The sequence below is a fragment of the Sebastes fasciatus genome, chromosome 10 (genome assembly GCF_043250625.1).
Source record: "Sebastes fasciatus isolate fSebFas1 chromosome 10, fSebFas1.pri, whole genome shotgun sequence".
Taxonomy (NCBI): Eukaryota; Metazoa; Chordata; class Actinopteri; order Perciformes; family Sebastidae; genus Sebastes; species Sebastes fasciatus.
The window spans coordinates 21,262,492-21,283,856 of NC_133804.1; the positions used below are offsets into that span (position 1 = coordinate 21,262,492).

The window sequence follows — 21,365 nt, forward strand, 5'->3', positions numbered from 1 at the left end:
AACATATAGCGTTATATTCCCCCCCCCCCCCCCATCCAAAAAAATGAACACCCTAGTTATATGGCCCATTTATGAATTGTGTTTTCATTAAAAAAAGAGCCTGCCTCTGTCCGTAGTGCTGAAAAGCGCGCAACACTCCAGCGGATCAACGCATCCATCCGCTGAGGGTTGCGCGCTTTTCAGCACCACGGACAGAGGCAGGCCACATGAAAAGGCTTTTTTTTTAATAAAAAAAATGTTATTAATGTATATAATCTAATAGTAAATACAATTATGATACATAAACCCCGTAAAATCAGCGTCTCCAGTTTCACTTCCCTCAGCGGATCAACCCATCCATCCATCCATCCATCCGCTGAGGGAAGTGAAACTGGAAATTGAAACTGATTTTACGGGTTTATGGATCTAATTGTATTAACTATAGTGGTCACGAGCTGGAATTCCACAACAGAGTGAGGCGCGTGACTAACATGAAATGTGTGTGTTTTGTACACACCGGAACAGCAACGCTGCTGTGACACACACGGCTCCTAAATCCTGCTCCAGCTCTGGTGTGAACATAAAAAAAGAAAAAAAAAATCCCCCCACCCCTGCTGAAAATCAATAACACGGTGTGTGTGAGTGAGAAATAGAGAGAGAGATAGAGAGAGAGAGAGAGAGAGAGAGAGAGAGAGGCGGCGTCTGGTGTCCGAGGAAGAGGAGGAGGAGGAGGAGGAGAAAGCTCCCGGTACGCGCGTCCTCGCAGCTTTCCTTTTTGCCGTCAATCTTACAAGCAGTCGGGTGCCGCCGGAGTGCCCGGGGCCGTGGACCTATATTTTCTTCCGGGAATCGGACAAATTGGACACCCAACGAACTATTCTAGGTAGAAGCACCGCATGCTGTTCTATTTTATTTTTATTTATTTTTAAAATCAAAGAAATATAAACTGGAAATGAAAGTGAGTAGTTGACGACTTGCCGCTGGGATGGATGCAGGAGAAAGCAGACACAAAGCTCCTCGGGGGGTATATTGGGGGCCGTCTATATAGTGTTGACGCCGCTAATTGCTTTTTAAATTGGCGGAAGGGGGGAAGCTCGCGAGCTAATCGTTTTGCGCGTCGCCCCATCTGCCGCGGTGACAAACTCTCCAATGTTTATAATCCGATTAAGGAGGAAGGATCAGCGATTTGATCAAATGAGCACTCTCTATATATACATCAGCCAAAATAAACGGAGGTTCTTTTAGCTGCTTTCTACGTTCCATTGTGACATTCTGACCCATTGATGCGTCACAGAGTTCTAATGTTCTGTAAAAAGTGTTCTATCTCACTTCGTGCTGCTCTTTCTAACACTTTGCTGCATCCTCCTCTTGCTCTGTATCTGTTTCCTCACTCGGAATATGCATCCAGGCTCATGTCCCTCTTGTTTTCTCTCTCTCTCTCTATCTCTCTCTCTCTGTCTTTGCTTCCAGAGGATGTTCTTCTTTCTGCTCCCTGTCGTGGCTCTCTTGCTGAGCAGAGAAACGACGGTCTCCGGTAACAGTAACGACAAATGGCTGAGCACCGTGGCTCAGTACAACAAGGACAGACCCTGGAACAGATTCAGAGATGTGAGTTTGCAACTGCAACATCTAGCCATAAAGGGGCACCATGATTACCTATACTGTGTGTGTTTCTGTGTGTGTGTGTGTGAGAGAGAGAGAGAGAGAGAGAGAGAGATCACTACGCCCTTGATACACCCTGTGAGTACTTGAGCACTTGCCAGCAGCCATAATCCACCTTGTAGAAACTCAGCAGGTTCAGATCCTGGTTGAAAGAGATGAGGACTCGTAGACCGACAACAACATCAGACTTCTTCTTCTGCATGTGATGGAAAAAAACTTCTAGCTTATGATTTGACTGACCAATGTTGACTTTAAGAAATGTCCTCATTTCATTACATTTCCAAACAGTAGTCGTGCCATAACAGTGAGCTTTTTATAACTGATAATCATCTATTTCAGTCCGAGTCAGAAGAAGTGAGTCTGTGACTTATTATGTGCATCTATTAGCCTTTGCAGTAATGGTTTATGTTTCTGCCTTTCCTGTAGGAGTTCTCAGAAAAAGAACATACAGTACATGTAAAAGTCCATAGTCAATATATGAGCTATAGTGCACCATGTGTATAGAGAGAGTGCCAGTGGTAAATCCATTATGGTGAATCATCGAGGCTCAATATCCATGTTGAGCCATGTTAGCTCTTCAGCTGACTCAACGTGCTGTCAGGTCAATACAGACGCATATTGATGGATTAACATTTCTCACTCTCGTATAAACCATAATGATGAGTTAAACCATTGAGTTTTGTGTCATGGTTTAAAACCTTGGTTGCTACGGCTAAAACATCTATGACATGCTTTGAAGAATGAAGAACTTAATGGATATAGCAGGTGCTTCATATACATTTGCTGAAAGTCACTTTGAAGCATGATTCTCTGCAGTGGCACTGACATGTATAGGTCTAATTATTGTGAAGTAAGATCTAAAAAAAAACACATTCAGCCAGTTGCTGTGCAGCCACATTGTTCATTTTGTCAAAGATACCAAACACATCAGGCTTCAGAGTTCTGGAGAAAATGTGTATAAAATGATGAACAAGACATCTAGAGGGTTTCCATTAGATGGAATGGTGCAGCCATAAAAAAAAAAACATGCAGTCTTGGGGTTGAATATTCCACTTACAATATAAACATTTTACAGCTTCAATGAAGAGCTGGGAGAGAGTATGTGATGCTGCCAGACGGTGTGAATTTAACAACTTTACAGCTACTTAAGGGGAAATTAAAGGGGTTGGTTGTGTTTACACTGTGCGTCAATATCAGGAACATAATGACTTCCATTACTCTTGGTATTGGGATATACTTAGGACTCTAAACTCTGGCCTTAACTGGAGAATTACAACAATGCTAAGCATGCTCTCCAGTCTAACCAGTAGCTGACAGTAGTGTAACCAGCTGACCGACCCCATAAAGTAGTGCGTCGGCGAAGTGAAAGCCAGTATTGGTCGTGTCTGTATACAATCAGCCAGGGCTCTGTACCTGCAGTGTGTGTGCGTGTAGGTGTGTGTGTGTGTGTGTGTGAGAGCATGTGCACTGCTGCCCACTCTCTATTCCTCTCTGTGGTCTCCTGTGCAAGTGAAACTCATTAACAGGAAACTGTCAGCGGAGGGCGGAGGACAGGAGGGAGGGAAAGGAGCGGAGGAGAGGAGCAATGGATAGAAGGAAAGGCTGTGACATTTATGTTTAATATTTCAAGCAATGCTACCAACCTGCTGTTGTGATTATGCGTGTGTGTGTATTGTCTGCCCTATCACATAGGGAAACCTGCTGGTCGTAATTTGTCTCCTGCAACATTGGCTGTCTTTTGTCCCACTGTGTCTTCTTTCCTCCTCCATTCTGTCCTACTCATTCCTCTCCTCCCCTCTCTGGCACCAAAAGCCTTTAATATCACAGACAGCGAGACCTTAGATGAAGAAAATGTGTTTCTGTACGAGTCAAACTACAAAATAACCATTCTGGCAAACCATTTAAATTTGATGACCGAGGAAAGCCCGATGCGATTTTTCCCAGGAGACAGCTTACTGAATGTGAGAAATTTGTGTTGTGGTTGTCAATCATGGTTTTAAATCGCACCGTGCGACATGTCCATGACGACTTATTTAGTTGTGGTGACAAAAAAAACAGGCTTCTTTAACATTCTGAAAATTTAGGACCAAAATCCCGCAATGTGACGGAAGCAGCGTCCCACGTTTACAAAGAATACAAGTTGAATACAACATGTAATGACAGAATACAGTGGTGAGCTAGCATATTTACCTTTCCGTCTGTAACGGCAAGATTTATGGGATAAAAATATGTATATACTGTATATATATAAAAAGAATATAAGCTAAATGTTTCAGAAATCCTTTTTTTTTTTTTTAAATTAAAGTATCAAGTGAGCTCCATTATGAAAACTATGTTGATTTGATGTCAAAATTGGCCACCAGACTTATTATCCTTTACATCCTTTTACATGTGAAGCCAGGTGGTACCAATCATGTCATGTTAGCTTGTCCGGAAGGAGGCTAAATAACGCTTCAAAGTAAGGCTAAATTCTGGCAAGGGACAACTGGCATAGCCATACTCCCTTGACTTCTGACCTCAAGATATGTTAATGAAAATGGGTTCTATGGGTATCCATGACTCTCCCCTTTACAGACATGCCCACTTTATGATAATCACATGCAGTTTGGGGCAGAAACATGCAGTTTGTTTGCATTATTTTCACCTATTCTAAAAATGGTGTATATAAATATTTCTGCCTATACTGCGATCCCAAAACAGTCTTGAAGTTACATAAATTGAGTATGACTGTAAAGTTGAGACTCTTGTGGATCCAATGAATTGAATTGTCACCTGTCTTTATTTATGTAAAGGAAAACATTTCCACCATAACTTGATGCAGAAAAGGCAGAAATTGGTGCATAAAAATTCACCAGAATGCAGGAAATGAAGTGTTTGATGCTCAAAATATAACAATCCATTGCAGCACTGTGTCAATCTCACCCCCCTCCTTTTAATTCTCATTGAGTCATGAACTCCACATTTTTCTTCCACGCTTTGACTCGTTTTCTGCCTCTGTCTCTGGAGCTGTGGATGACCCTGTGCTTCCTCAACCATGGCCCTCTCTATCTCCCCCCCTCCCTCTGCCCTTACCCATGACTCCTCCTCTCTACTGCTCCCCACCCCCCTGCCTGCCATGTTTCACTCTGCATCCCTGATGAGCCACTTGCTCCCTCCTGCATAATGCATGAGCGTCCATTTGTTGGCAGGGGAGCTGGTGCAATGGTTAAGCAGTCAAAGTTCAGGTGGCTTATCTTGAAAACATAAGGAAAATAGGGTTTGATTTATTCTTTTTGCCTGGGCGCATCCCTAACGACGGGACTGTTGGAAGATACGCAGACAGAGACAGTTTTATTCTAGTCCACTTCTATCTGGGAAGACGTGCAGTAGAAATAAAAAAAAATAAGTCCCTCATTACCATCCCATTTTGTCAGTTCAAAAACATGTTTTCTTCAATCAAAACAAAGCCAGTGTCTTTGTTACTCGCTTGTATACTTGATGCAGACATGAATTTCAGCTGGTTTGTAGAAACAAAAGGACACATTTGTGGAATAAATGACGCAGCGTGTTTATTGGCTTCAGACTGAAGTCTGTGGACAGGCTTGCTGGCTGAGCTAGTTTAATGCTTCACACGCCCGCCAGCTACTATGCAACCATAGCCTATAGGCTTATGTTTACATTGTATAGCCAAAGCTAATTGTATAATATTATCAGAACTGGACTAATTACCAGGCAGCAGAGACAAAGCCCAGAGTTATATTTTATTATTTTCTACATTTTATATTTTTATACAATATTTTATTAAATGTTAAAGTTGCAAATTTTTATATCCAGAGCATTAATGCAGCAGCAAACAACTATTAACTATTTAAAGGTATAGTGGCTTAATGTCTACCTGAGCAGAGAATGAAGTATCTCTTCCTCTGTGTGTGTTGTAATCCCAGTTTCCAGTTTCTCCTCGCTTTGTTGCCGGCTGCACGTGCTTATAGTGCATGTAAGTGCATGTGAGCGTGCTACACTTGCTCGCTCATGGACGCTGCTCTGTACTGCTCTCATACGGCGGTTACCGCTGATAACGCCGTCCCAGCTGACGGCGTCATCGCGGAAGCGTAGCAACCGCCCTCCGGTTCCCCCTCAGGTAAACACTGTTATCTCTGTCAGCACTTTTGCCAATGTTAGCACCGTTAGCTACAAGCCACTGGCTCGCCACCTCGCTGTCGCCATGTTGAGAGCTGTTGAGAGGCAATAGAAATGCTCTCAATCCCGTATTTTAGCACCTTTAATGTTAATATTCACTTATCTTTAGATTCCATAGAAAATACTCTATTCAATAAATGTTTGTTTATATTTCATTCTGTTCTGTATAGTTCTTCTTAGACTGACAGAGGGAGTGAGCTGTATTAAAGGAGAAATGATTGTAGTGGTGTGACTGTGTGGAAATGGCAAATGGTTTACATGGCTCACGGGTCAGGATCGGCTCAGTCGGCATCAGTTGCAGGCCACATGACCTGAGAAATTTACTGATCTAAACTAACTATTAGCTAATGTTGGCGTGAAATATATGTCACTGACTCTCTCTCACTTTACATTTTTGTGTCTAGTAGGAGAAAGAGAGTGTTGATATGAGTAAAGCACACATAACTGTGTGATTTGTTGACTTGTCTTGTGGAAAAGTGTCTCATTTCAGTACAGTGCCTTTATTTCCAGTACTTTATATTATAGACGGTTTGGAGTTTGTTTAGCTTGTTAGAAGATCTAAATGTTTTTATGACCAATTAAATACTTTCTTAATCCTTAAATTTGCTCGACCACCTTTGTTGCTCTTTTGCCAAATCGCTTCGGTATTTTCATTTTCCTTAGGTTACAATTTAATTTCCATGAGCTGTTATGCAAATAAAAGTTGAGCTGCAGTGAACATACACACATTTGTATGCAGCGCTGAGTTGGACTGTGTTTCTGTTTCAAGCAGGGTCAACTTTGTTGTGTGCCTGCAGCTGCCTCGTGTTGTCGGCTACATCCGAGTATTCTGGTCAGGACTAAAGTGAATATTGGGGGGTCCTGCTGGAACAGTGGTAGAAGCAGCAGCAGTAAAACTAAATATCTTATTAACAGATATAAATCTGGTAACACCAGCATGCAGGGTTGAGACTGCGGTGCATGATAGGTGCAATTACAGGGATTTTTCTTTAATGTCTCGGTATTATGCAGTCAATATATATATATATATAGGACGTATTTTCTTCAAGTGTTCTTACAGCAATAGACACAGTTTTAGTTGATAATTATAGTCCTTCACAATTTTTAAATGATGTGACTAATTACTTTACCTCGCTCACCTTTCGCATCAAAACCGCTGACCTCAATCTTCTGTGGTCTCGGCAGTGAAAAGAAGAAACACTAATAATTTGCAACTTAACTGTTGGAGAGTTTATTTAAAGGCTGGAGAACGGCAGTTTAAAAAGCTCTGTGTAATTGCTTTTTATACAGTATAGTGAAGTCTATCAGATAACACTGCTCATATTGTGGTATGTGTATATTGCTGAGCTGGCCGGTTCAAGCCAGTTCTGCTATTGTGGCCTGAGCGAGCCTATTATTGGTGGATTTATGTTGTGCAAAGTGTTTGTATTGAGGTAAAGGTACAGTAAGCATTGGTATCTGAGAGTCAGTGTGTAACATGAGTATGAATTTGATCTACGTAGAGAAGGTATGTCTGCTGATATCATGAGTCTGTGATGATGATGAAATACAACATAGAATATCCATATAACAGAAATAAATACATATAATGTGAACATATGTAAGAAGGTGGATCCAGGAGGATGTCATTCGGCATTGCCAAACAGATAGAGCCAGAGCAACAAAACTTCCTCTCCACGCCAAATAGATAGAGCCACAGCAACACAACCTCCTCTCCACGCCAAACAGATAGAGCCAGAGCAACACGACCTCCTCTCTATGCAAACAGATAGAGCCAGAGCAACACAACCTCCTCTCCACGCCAAATAGATAGAGCCAGAGCAACACGACCTCCTCTCTACGCAAACAAATAGAGCCAGCGCAACACAACCTCCTCTCCACGTCAAATAGATAGAGGCAGAGCAACACGACATCCTCTCTACGCAAACAGATAGAGCCAGAGCAACACGACCTCCTCTCCATGCCAAATAGATAGAGCCAGAGCAACACAACCTCCTCTCCATGCCAAATAGATAGATCCAGAGCAACACAACTTCCGCTCCATGCCAAATAGATAGAGACAGAGCAACACAACCTCCTCTCCATGCCAAATAGATAGAGCCAGAGCAACACGACCTCCTCTCTACGCAAACAGATAGAGCCAGAGCAACACAACCTCCTTTCCACCCTAAATAGATAGAGCAGAGCAATACGACCTCCTCTCCATGCCAAATAGATAGATCCAGAGCAACACGACCTCCTCTCCACTATGGAACCGAGAAAGAGAACCAGATTTTTGTTTTTAATTCACAGTTGCTTGGTAATGTAAACGTATGTTTCCCATGCCAATAAGCCCCCTTGGACTGAAGTAAATTGATAGAGAGGCTAAATCTCTAAAGGCAAAAAAAACAACACTGGGCTTATTTGAAGCCTCCACTTAGATAGTGTTAAAATGTCACAATCTTATAGAGAACACAATATTAATAATACAGAAATAGTATAACTACATAATAGTGATGACAAACAAACAGATCTCAGGCAAGTGGTGTCAAAACTGACCCACAACTTACTCGACTCAACTTCAGCACCGACCAAAACGTGTCTGTTGTACAGAAAGCACAGAACGTTGGCGTTGAATGCCTAGTCAGATTAGACTGTTTACCTAATCTTTAATCAGATTTGTACTTATTCTAATCTTAATTTTGCCAAATACCCAGCCATTGTGTTAGTTGTCTTGTTGTATAATCTCCTCTCCTCTCCTCCCCCTGTGTCTCTTATCAGAATCTCTCTCTGCAAACAGTGACAGAAAAGCTGTCATTGCCATTCAGACAGACCCACTTTAATCCTCAGGAGGAGGGAAACTTGTTTTCACTCTTCTGAGCCTGTTGTTTGTTTCTCCTAAAAGAGTCTTTTCTTGTCCCTGTCCTCCTTCCCTTCCCTTCCCTTTCTCTCGTTTCCTACTGAAATCCTGTCTTCCGCCCTGCTTGTCAGGTTTGCAGAAATGCACTAAATCTTATTTGCGAGGTACATCGGATGTGTGCTGCATATCTCCTCATATATTTGTGTAAATGCATGTCTGTTCGCTGTCTGGCGGACCTGGTGGCAGGTAGAAAATCTTGGCGAGCTGCAAACCACAACGTTTGCGTGGTTGCATTGTGGCTGTGTGTGTCAGAGCGTGTGGCCTGTCTCAGCTCGGTCTCATGGTGACAATTAAATGCTGTCATCTTTTATCATTAGCATTCACTTTTCCAAGACGACAGCCTCTCCGGGGCTGCCAGTCACCGACCCCCGCTGTCTCTCCTTATCAAGGACTGTGTGTGCAGCAGTTTTTTTAGTTACTATGTGTTTTTCTGTCAGCCTCAGTGACACTATTATTTTCATTTCAAAGCTGGTCGGTGCGGTAGCTTGTATTACATGTTTTCCCCTTTTCCATTTACGGAGGAGAAGGGTTTTGCTGAGCTTGCACGTTCTTTTTTCAGCCCCTCTTTCTGACTCACGGTGAAAACATTCACACCTGGGAGCTTCCCACTGCATCCATATTAACTCTTCTGTCTATGTTTGCACCCTGGTGTGTGTGTATGTGTGTGTCCTGATTGCCTGGTTGCATAACTGAGGGGGAGGGGTGCAGTTTTAGAGAAGCCTGGAGTCACCTTCACCTTCTCTCTCATACATATATATATATACACACACTCATAAACCCTGCAGACACACAGTATTCCTGTCAATTAAGCGAAGACTTGGGCGAACACCTGTCATTCTTTTCTTATCTCTCCTTTGCTCTGACCTACATTTCTCTTTCTCCTCTTAAGCTGCCTCTACACCTTCTCTTCATACCGTTTATCACCTCCACTCTCTCCTGGCTCTTCCCTCTCTCGTTTTATATTCCACCAATTCCCGATGAAACAGTGCCCTTCAAAATAAAACCTTCTCACTATTCCTTTCATCCCTCTTCTTCTTCCTCCTGCATATTTCTTCTCACTGTGAGCCATTGATTTCAAATGAGCAAATGCTGATCCTAATCTCCGCACTGAAGGAGAGTTCTCTTTGTCATGTCGTATCCCTTTAAACTGACTCGTGGAAAATGTTCACATCTCTCTCTCCAACTGCTGTCTCTGCATGTGTGCGAATGCTCACCCAAACACACAGCTTCCCAACCACCCCGAGGCTCTAGGAGAGATCGATCAGTAAATTTACAGGGCCTGGTAACCCTGATTGGAGCCTTGATATAATCAATACGAGTGTGAGGACGCACAAAGACACACACAGACACACATATGCAAGCACACACACACACGTTGGAGGACAATTCGGTCACAGGCCAGACAGAGGTCACTGCACCCTATGACTAGGATAAATAGGTTTTGTGTGTGTGTGTGTGTGGGTGTGTTGGAGGGTAGAACAGAGAGACAGACAAAGCAGGGGAGCTAGAGGATTGCCAGTGTAATTTTGGCCGACGATAAAAAAGAGGAAATGGAAAGAACAGAGAGACGTAGGAGAAGAGAGGAAGAGGAGGAGCTTTCATGTGAAGCCCATCAACACTGTGGGCAGAACAGATGGACAGACGGAGGATGGCAGGATGGGAGAAATGTGGAATCCATCATCAATAAAACATGTGTGTTTGTGTGTGTGTCAGTCAGCTTTGTCGTGGCAGCCCCTCCAAACTCCCTTCTCTCTCTCTCTTTCTCTGTGGGGATCGTCTTTCTGTCGGTCGATTTGGCGCTGATATGAAGTGCTCCCGCTAAGCCGCTGATTCTTTTGAAGAGATGCTGTCTGATTTGCTGCTAACTTTTAAAGATTTAGACAAGACAGATAAACCACCCTCAGACTGCTGGGAAAAAAAACGATATATACTACCACTAGTTCTATATTTTTCGTTTTGTCTTACTTTGAGCTATATTCTGTTAGAAAGCAGATTTTTTTTAACACATACCATTGTTATCACTACACTGAAGTGTAGAAAATCCTGTTTCTATTTCTAGAAGAGGTATTGCATTGGATCACCTATACTGCACAGTACCTTACATTTAAAGTATAGGTGATATGATGATATATACTATGAGTATTATGAATATGTCTACCATCAGAGATTTTACCATGCTGTTTATACTGAGGTAGATACCTGTTTAATATCTCTGGACATGTTGCATCATTGCGGACAATGTTTCAAACAATAAACAGGAATGTTTTATAGCAATATTGGCCTTTTAGCCATGCCAGTAGTGTGAATCCACTGTAGGGATGGTCGGCCGGTCTGTTGGTCCACTACTTAAACTATTTTAACCAGGGATGGTGGGTCATTATATGCTTGTTACCTGCATAGTGTCCTTTCAAAATAAACTTTGCACAGGCCACGAACAGTGGTCTCCTGGTTGAGAGTCCGTGTCCTGTGTTTGTTTGACCCACACCTCCTGCCCACCCTTAGCGATCTCTCACGCTCTTAATACTACATCACTTTCTCTGACCATCGGAGAACGCTGTGGGTGGGTTTATATTGGTGTTAGTTGAAGGCCCAGTGCGTCACATACGGTCGCTAAAGGGTGCCTCCGTACTTCGGTATCAGATGCCGAGGGGCGCTTACGAAGCGGCGGTACTTGACGAGTTGGGAGTGAGACCGGGTTGTCTATCTTTATCTTATTAACCTGTTTTTGCTGCTGAGTTAGTTTGACATCCTTGATATATCATTCAAAGGCATATTGTAGACCCTTCTTTTCTCTGAAATCGCTTTTTTGTTTTTCCAAAAATTAGGTCACATTTCTTCAGGGATTGCAGTTAGTGACAGTGAGGGCTCCATGGTAACTCTGACAGCTTGACGGGGTAGCAGTGGGGGGCGGGATTTAGCGAAAGGGTCAATTGAATTTTATTACCCTGCATGCAGTAGTGATCCATATGGCTTCAAGCTGTCTTCGCTATAATTTCCCCATGTTTCATTTTCATGGATGTCTGCAGTCGTTGTTAGAAAATCTACATAATCCTAATGACAGGCAGCCAGCTTTCTGTCAACATATGTCTGTAATATTGTGGGTTTCAACTCGCTTCTGTAGCAGCTGGTTTTGATGGAAGGGGAGGATATCAAAGTGTGTGAGTGTGTGTGTGTATGTGTGTGTGAAAACCTTGGTGTCATAGTATCGTGCATAATAGTTTGTTTTGATCATCACATCTGTGTGTCAGAGTGAAAATATAGGCAAATATTCTATATGCCAGAATAGTTTTTTCCGTCTTTGTGTGTTTCTGTTGCCAGTGCCATTAATGAATCTGTCAACCCCACTGTGCGCTGCTTCTAGTGTATGATCAGATATTTGTTCCTCTGGGTTTGGCTCCCATCTCGCCATATGCCATTGTTTGATTTGTCTTTTTGTAATCTGTTATATAAGTTGAATCTATGGAGAGTGGAGATGAGTCATAGCAGCCTTATATGCCTGCTTGTTACTCTGCCAAATAGGAAGTCCCTGTTGGCAGTGATCGTATTGTTGTGTTGGGAGTGTGTGGTCTTTGCCTTGGAAGATGACCTTGGAATATATTTTTGCACAGCAATGAAGATAAACTCTGTAATTAGGATGTTCTATGTCCTTTTTTTAGGAAAAGCTCAAATTGGGTATGTACAACAAAGTATTAGGGCCACATTGAGGGGAAACAAATTTGAGATTTTGAGAATAAAGTCATAATATTACGAGAATTTTTTTTTAATTAAACGAGTATAAAGTCAAACTATTTCAAGAAAAGAAAAGTGGAAATATTACGAGAAAAAAAGTTATAATATTATATGAATAAAGTCATAACTTTAGGAGAAAAAAAGTAATTTCCTCCTCCACAAAAGAGGCAATTTCCTCCAGGTCTGTGTGTTTCTTTCTTCGGAATAAACGCAGTTTCTTGCACAATCTTTTCAAGGTCCTGAAGTTTATGATAATGTGGTGCTGATGTGCGAAAATATTAAGTATTTTGTTATTTGTGAAACCTATACTAAAGTATAATTTCACAAAATGCTCAACGTTCCTCATTTTCACACAGGCGGCACGCTGCTCTATTTCCCCTCTATAATAACACGTAAAATTACTATTTTATAATATTATGACTTTACAGTTCATCCTCCGGGGACCATTGAATGTCCGTACCAAATTTCTTGGCAGCCCATCCAATTCTATAAAAAACAAAAATATCAACATGATAGATAAGGGTTCATCAGTAGGAACATGAGACACAGATTTATCAGTGTTGTTGATTGCATTTTTCAACCATAATAATCATCTTTTATATCTTGTAATATGTAGCTGCCACACAACATGCTCTTCTTCTCGCTATCATGTAATGAGGTATATCCTGTGATTATAAAGCAGCTTCATGCTTTGATGGATCGTATGTGTCTGCCTCCGCGTGTTCCCTGTAATCACAGTAGTTGTTGTTGAGATGATGGACGCAGTCATTGCTTTTCCCGTCATGATAGCTGATGCAGATGATCATACAAACGGCATTCAAATTACAGATTGTTCTTGGGAGTAAATTGTTGGGCTACGTATTGTGTTTTGTAGGTAGCCTAATCAATTATGTAACGCAGCAGCAGTTTTTATTCACAAGCGAGGCGTCTTGCACAGATCACATTTGAACGTAGCCTTCCCAACCCTGAGTGTCACAGTGTGAAATAAACCACGGGCAGTCTGTTTCTCTTTTTCTCACCTCCCCAGCCCTCCTTTCGATCAGTGTCAGCATCCTTCCTCTCCCTCCCTCTCTTCCTCTCACTCTCATGTTTATGGTCTCTAAAACCATGTCAGATTGAATTGGTCATTATCTAATTTCCCCCCTGAGGGCAGGGATACAGTTACTGTTTGTGTGTATGAGTGTGCGGGCGGGGGTTTGAGAGATGTCTTGTCTGCTTCAATAATTCAGGAGGTGTCTGCTACGGCAGCTCATGTGATGCTCCTGGGAGAGCGAGAGAGACAGAGAGAGAGGGGAGGGGAGGCAGTGATTGACACAGAAATGTGGCAGATCTGTTCCTTGTAGCTTTTAGCGCCTTTCCATATTCCTCACCGCATCATTTTGTAGTTTTCTGCAGCGAAGTAACTCCCTGGCTGTGCACTCTTGTTTATGACACACAAACTCTTGGGAATTGTAGGTAATGGCAACGAATAGTCGAAGCCTGAGGGATTGAATGAATACTGCATGTAAAGTCATGGACTCTGCATGTGTGTGTGTGTGGACAGTTAAACCAATAGTCCTGTGGGTAGTTAGGCAGTGTTAGTTTCTCTGAAGACTTCCTGGAAACCAAGTGAAACTGAACTGACTACTCCTTCTTCTGACGGTCTTTTCTATGAAGAGCTGTTTATATCATTTCATATCATACAACAACTTTGTTTCATGCCTTTTTCTCTCTGTCTCCCCATGTATTGGGGCATATTGGGGGTGATCCCGGGGTAGAAACGTCAGTAGCCAATATGGGATCTAATTCAAGGTTTATTAATGAATATAACAGTTAGACTGTAATGGTCCTCAAACTTAAATTGTAAGGAATGATTAGTTAGTTAGAAGATAGATCAATATTGTAGATTATTTCTGTCCATCCTAACTCCTTAATCACTATATTAGCATTGGAAAGACACTGTTATGGTCTTGAATGGGACTCGATTTGCTCTGGACTCAGTATTGACTTGGTCTCAGCAGCCTTTGGACTTGGTCTTGACTCAGACTCGACGACCTGGTTTTGGACTTGACTGCCCTGGTCTTATATAGGCACAGTGGTGTTTTACGTTAAATGCTAACACATCTTAGTCTACCGTGTGAGTGTGCTAAAATTTGCTAAGTAGCACTAAACATGAACAATAACTGAGGCTGCTGGAAAATCATTAGTTTTGCAAGTATATGGTCATAAACCAAAGTACTGGATAAATTTGACCCAATGATGGCGCTAGAGGAAAAGTTAAGCGATCACCAAAATGATGAGAAATCATCCTGAGGGGGGTTAGGGATGTCATGATACCAGAAATGTTGTGGATACCAGCAATAACAGTGAAATTCCACAATTCACTATACCCAATTCAATACCAAACTCAACAACAAAACAATAATCACTCTGAGCTAGTGTTAGGAAGTTAAACAGGTCATAGTTCCCTCTCTAATATCTATTTCATATTGCTGTGAAAACTTCAAACACCTGTATTTATTCAGGTTACTTGTCAAAAACAACATTTGACAATATTACATTCGAACACATCATGATAACATTATAATTTACCTTTGCTAATACTTTTATACTAAATAGAGCTTGAACACATCATAATGAAACTCAATGCAACCTCCGTTAACGTTACCTGTTAGCTCTGCAGGATTGTGCAGCACACCGGCTGCTAACAGCTAACGTTAACTAGCTTTCCTCCTGCCGATTTCAACGGCAAAAATTAGTGTACGTTGATAGTTTGTTTACAGCGTCCTTTAGGATATTAGATGCTGTTAGTCTCGAACCCTGACGGTACTTACTGTAACTGCAGAACTGTAGAAAAACGAGTAGTGTCACGTTTTCAGAATTTTGGCATCGACTTGGCACCGAAATATGGGTTATTGTGACATCGCTAGAGGGGGGCATGAATGACCATACCAGATTTCATGGTGATCCTTCCATTGTTGTTCACATATTATAGTCTGGACCAAAGTGGTTGACCGACTAAACAACTGACCAACATTGCCATCCATAGCTTCATACCCCTAGCATGGCTAAAAACAAAATGCCACAAAAATATATATCTGAATTACATAAAATATCCTCCGATGTAATGCATGTCCTCTCAGGGTGGTAGGGTAGAAATCAATATTTGCACTCCTCAGCTGTAATCCATGCAGGAATCACATTTCAACACCATGTTGTTGCTGTCCACTGTTAATGGAGAAGAATCCCGTTTATTGTTGGTCTCTATGTTGGTGTGCTTCTGCTGTCAGAGTGGGGTGAGTGAGTTATTTCAGCTCTGTGTCAGAAATGAAAAGTTCAAGTGGATATAAACAGCCTCGGACACAGTGCTCTACTTTAACCCCCTTCAGATAGCCTGGATGGACTGCTGCAGATCTGGCTGATGGTGGTGGTGTTGAAGTCAGTTTTAGCACATCACTGCCAACTTCACACCCGTTTTCTCTGGCACTACTGTAAGCAACCGCTCTCCAGTCAGATGTCATAGTGTTGTCAGAGTAACAGCTGGCTGGACGTCCTGTTTTAGGATGACTTTCAAATCCAGAGAGACACGTGTAACCAGATTTAAGCCAGATGGTGTTTTTATCCCTTGTATCCTATTTAAACTTTTTTGATTTTGAACACATAGAGGGGTTTGAAGGAGAAACTAGTTTAAAAGTCATTTGGGGATTTTCAATTTTTAATAGTATTTGTAGTTAGAGAGGAGTAGTTATAGACGACTGCGTACTTGGCTGGATAAAATGGAACAAAGTACTGCTTTGACTTGAACTGAAATATCACAGTTACTTATCAGACAAAACATAATCTGCAGTGCTAGAGGAGCAGAGTTTTTTCTTCTGATCAGATGAGCCCTGCTGGGATGTTGACTTATGAATTTCACACACTCTTTTAAACCATTACATCTACACCACATTTGTGTAGGTTTGTTGATGCAAAACAAGATTCCTTTCATGTTAATGCACCAAAACTGATATGGTCATTAAATCATACGGACTTAAAGCAAAGTAATTAAACAGGACAGGGCTGTCGACTGGCCTATGAATATGGTAATTAGAATCGACAACTCTTGGCAACTACACAAACAAGATGCGCCCTGTCTGTAATGTGCTGTATGTGCTTTGAGTTTCTAATGTGTCATCATGGGACGCTGTGAGGTGCACGGATGACGCCGTCATTTAAATGAGCTGCCTGTAAATGATGCAAACAACACTCACAGACACAAACAATCTTTGGCTCATGCTGCAGACGTGGACTATACTGTTCCTGAAGGCTTGTCTTTCATTACCATCCAATCTGTCAGTGCTATCTTGAGGGTAAAAAATACTTGATGCTGTACTTGGCATGCAGGTTTCTGTTTTGTTCAATTAATATCCCAGAAGACTCTCGGCCAACTCAATCTCAATGTGCTGTCGTCCAAAACAAAATGAAATTAACGGCACGTATTTAAATTATATTCATGTGTAATGCTTCGGCAGAAAGATATCAAATTGAGAGCACTGATTGGTCACCATGAGGCAAAAAACAAAGTCTCATTTCAGTAAGACTATACTGTGTTGGCACAGAGGGGTCCAGCTACAGAAGAATGACACAAAAATCAGACTTCTGTAACAATCAATATAAGCTATAACTTCATCTCAAAATCCATACAGACAGAATTCAGCTGATCCCATTAGGTATGCAAGCAGTATGTACACACAGGTGGCAGACTGAGTAGTAGAACAACTCCTTGTTCTAGTTTTTCTTTTTTTTTTGTGGTAAAAATGACTAAGGTCTGGTGCTTAGTGTCTTCAGTAATAGCTACGGCCACGCAGGTCGTGTTTTCTGATGACTGGAAACCCTCCCACTTATAGTGGAGCGGCTAACATCCATTTTTCAGTCAAATCGTGCAAATAGTGATACAAGCACCAAATTTGGCATGATGATTCCCGAGGGGTCACTTAGCAAATATAAACGATCGGCCACTTGAAAATCCAAGACGGCGGCCATTTTTCAAGATGGCCGCCAAATTGACCTGCCGTTAATGGTTTCTCTCATAGAAATTCATCTACTTGGTCAATTTGAGTGATCTTGGTGTCAAAGTATGTGATTTCTAGCATGCTGGATCTTATTTTGATAGTTTTAATAATTTTGAACTGCAATATGGCGGACATTTTTAAGATGGCTGTCAAATTTACTCGCAGAGAATGTTTTTCTTAAAGAAATGCATGTACTTGGTCAACTTGAATGATTGTGATGTAGAATTATATGTTTTCTGGTATGCTATCTAATTTTACAGCTTTAACATCCTCCGATACGTTTTTTTTTAACTTTTGGCTGTCCGGTGAGTCTTTGCTTTGTGGTGTTTGCAAGGCTCAATTGGCTTGTAGGTCTACTGTTGTAGATATCAATAGCTGCTGTTGCCATATGTGTAGGGGCTTAGTGGTAGGGGTAGTACCTTTGTTTCAGAAGTCAGCCACATCCTCCAGGATGGACTACTCGCACTGGTCCTCACTACTTGCCCAACTCTCACCTGTGGCTCCATGAAGTTGCTAGTGCACGGCAATGACCACACCCCGGGACACCATGTTGGCTCACGGGCTGAACTAGGTGAGGGTAGCACACAGAGAGTATCTCTGTGATGGAGTATGTCTAGCTCTAAATGTCAAAGTGCATAGAGTCAACGAACCAGCCATCTTTATCCATAAGGTTCCAACCCAACTGCCAGAATTGGAAAAACAGCAAAGAACTGTAAAGGAGTGATTGTCGGGCATTACCAGGGCACACTGGTGACAATCGCTGCTGTGTAACTCAGAATGGGGTTTAACGTCAGCTAAGTAGGATTCAGCATTATACTTAGTGTCCAAAATGCTGCTTACTACCAACCCCTGATCAGTTTAAGGCAGCAAAACCTGAATCGACAGGATGTGCAAGCGCGGGAGAGCCGAGCCAAGGATAATGGGGTTTCAGTTATCCAGATAGTGTACAGATTGCGTAAAATAATGCATGAACCTAGCTGTATCCCATGCAAGCAAGTGACCGTTCAGTGATGGAAACCTCCTTCCCAATCTGAGTGCTGGAGATGTCAGCCTGCTTGCTTGGCTGCTCTGTACAAACGAGAACGAGCCTATCTGAATGCCCAACAGCTGCAGAAGAAAGAAGAGCTGTCCCAGAAGAAGGAAGCAAATATGGAGAAGCAGTCCACCTGGCAAAGGCTGCTCAGATGATACGTCGTGACATGTTTCAGCATAAATCAGAATTCAACAGTACGTCTCATGATGGGTACCTTGAAGATACCGTCCCACCATCACTGCTTCAGTTTGTATGTATGATTGAACATGGGACTGATATCAAGTCACAACTCCAAAATGGCACATCAAAATCTGACCTTGCAACTGTTACAGTAGAGCTGTTTTGCCAAATACAGGGAAGGATCGCAGGTCCACAGGCAATCCAAGGACAGGAAGACACCTTTTGCTATGTATGTTGGCCTGTCTGTGTTTTCCAAGACCAGAAAGAGGCAACTGATAGATATGTTGGTGTGGGAACCTCATGGATAAAGATGGCTGGTTCGTTGACTCTATGCACTTTGAAATTTGGAGCTAGAAATACTCCATCACAAAGAGACTCTCTGTGTTTTACCCTCACCTAGTTCAGCCCATGAGCCAACATGGTGTCCGAGGTGTGGTCATTGCCGTGCACTGGCAACTTCATGGAGCCATAGATGAGAGTTGGGCAAGTAGTGTGAACCAGTGCGAGTAGTCCATCCTGGAGGATGTGGCTGACTTCTGAAACAAAGGTGCTACCTCTACCACTAAGCCCCTACACCTATGGCAACAGCAGCTATTGATATCTACAACAGTAGGCCTACAAGCCAATTGAGCCTTGCAAACACCACAAAGCAAAGACTCACCGGACAGCCAAAAGTAAAAAAAAAAAAACGTATTGGAGAATGTTAAAGCTGTAAAAATTGTTAGATTAGATAGCATACCAGAAAACATAATTCTACATCACAATCATTCAAGTTCATCAAAATCATGCATTTTTTTAAGAAAAACATTCTCCGCGACTAAATTTATATTGAAGTTAAAAATTATTTAACTATCAAAATAAGATCCAGCATGCTAGAAATCACATAATTTGACACCAAGATCACTCAAATTGACCAAGTAGATGAATTTCTATGAGAGAAACCATTAACGGCAGGTCAATTTGGCGGCCATCTTGAAAAATGGCCGCCGTCTTGGATTTTCAAGTGGCCGATCGTTTATATTTGCTAAGTGACCCCTCGGGAATCATCATGCCAAATTTGGTGCTTGTATCACTATTTGCACGATTTTTCCACTATCCGCTCCACTATTAATAACAACCAGAGCGACGGACTCACCTCCCTCATTTTCTTGGCTCCCTCACCCCTCTCCTCCTCCTCTCTCTCCATCTCCCAGTCCTGTACGGCTGCGGTGATCCAAGCACGTTGCATGTGTTGACAACGGCTGTCCCGGTGATCGAGCAGTGGGCGGGGGAAAGACACGGGAAGAATAGTGAAGCCAAATGGCTAGTCATGTCTTCGGGGATGTAGAGAGGGAGATTGATTATGCAAATGTCAGGCTTCAATTGATGGGAGAGAGAGAGGGAGAGAGAGAGAGAGTGAGATGGGTGTGTAAAGGAATATATTTATGCATATGCATGTTGAAGGGTGACACAAGAATTGTTTGACAGCTTTAATTAAACTCAGCTGAGTCAGCCTCTGAGCTGCGGCTTCAATCACATTTTAATGAGGTGCACACCCAGCAGCGCACATGGAATAAGGTCCGTCTCTTTAAACCTCCCCTCTTCTCTCTGTCTGCCTTTGGTTTGTGTGTGTGTGTGTACACTTCTAACCGTGAACGCACCAGCCTTTGGCACGTTCCCTGTGACTTCTTCATGGATTTTGAGTTGGTTAATAAGGTGAGCTGGGATGCTGCTGATCAATACTGGGAGCAGCTTCTTTTATCTGATACTGACAGATAAATACAATACTAGCAGACATTTTTACTGGTGCCTCTATGGGGATTCATTTAGGCAGAACCTTTCATTTGAACTGCATCAGACTGACTGATATAGTATATTCACAGGCAGAATAAGCTGATTGCTTGTTGGAAGTTAGACAAAGAAGGCAAAGTTAGCGACTAGCTGGTGAACATAGCGGAGCATTTAGCTGCTTAAGAGAAGACTAATAACACAAGTAGAGCTACAGGAGAACAAATATTAGATATTCGCCAGGTGAAAATTAATGCTATAATGTTGATCTGTATCTACTGGATGTGTAAATTCACCATATTAACTTAGAAGGCAGTAATACTTTACATCTGTGTTGTGCTTCTGCTGCATCTAAGTGAGCAAAAAAATCAATTATTGCAAGTTTTAGTGATCTCTTCATAGCATAAAGGCCCAGACACACCAAAGCGTCATCAATGAACTAGCGGCAACGAATGCCAACTGCTGCATCGCCTCATGTCACCTGTGTTTTGGACAAAAAAGTTGCACTTGTACACACCGCAAAGACTACAGCTAACGGCCAACTAACACGGACTTTCTGCGTCTGCGTGAGAGGAAATAAGACTCCACACCAGCAAGTGGCGGTAGTTTGTATTCATCATTCAAAAAGGGAAACCGGAAAACCGAGGACGGCGGATATACAAGCCGTTGTTATGATACGTCCATGAAACAAAGCGGCGTTTGCCGACCATTTTCACCCCACTCTCACTCACCCCTTAGCTTCATTCCAGATGGACATGTTGTTGTGAAAATATCCGTGTGTTGGAGTGATCAGATGAGATGAAGATGGAAATGAGAAGAGCCTTCAAACCACAAAAACTAGGTCGACAGGTGCTCACCGATGGCCCGACCTTGGTGGTGGTGTGTCGGGGCCTTAATGGAAGAGTAATGG

The 21,365-nt window shown here is 42.2% G+C and overlaps 1 protein-coding gene across 1 annotated transcript in view; it reads left to right on the top strand.

Annotated features, from left to right (window-relative positions):
• The first annotated feature begins 701 nt into the window (after positions 1-701).
• spock1 (SPARC (osteonectin), cwcv and kazal like domains proteoglycan 1) overlaps positions 702-21,365 on the top strand; it is a 116,252-nt gene continuing 95,588 nt past the window's right edge. The window contains exons 1-2 of the mRNA XM_074648971.1: positions 702-862; positions 1,450-1,587. Coding sequence (XP_074505072.1) covers positions 1,453-1,587 — 135 coding nt within the window. The 5' untranslated portion in view covers positions 702-862; positions 1,450-1,452. The remainder of the gene's footprint in view (positions 863-1,449; positions 1,588-21,365) is intronic.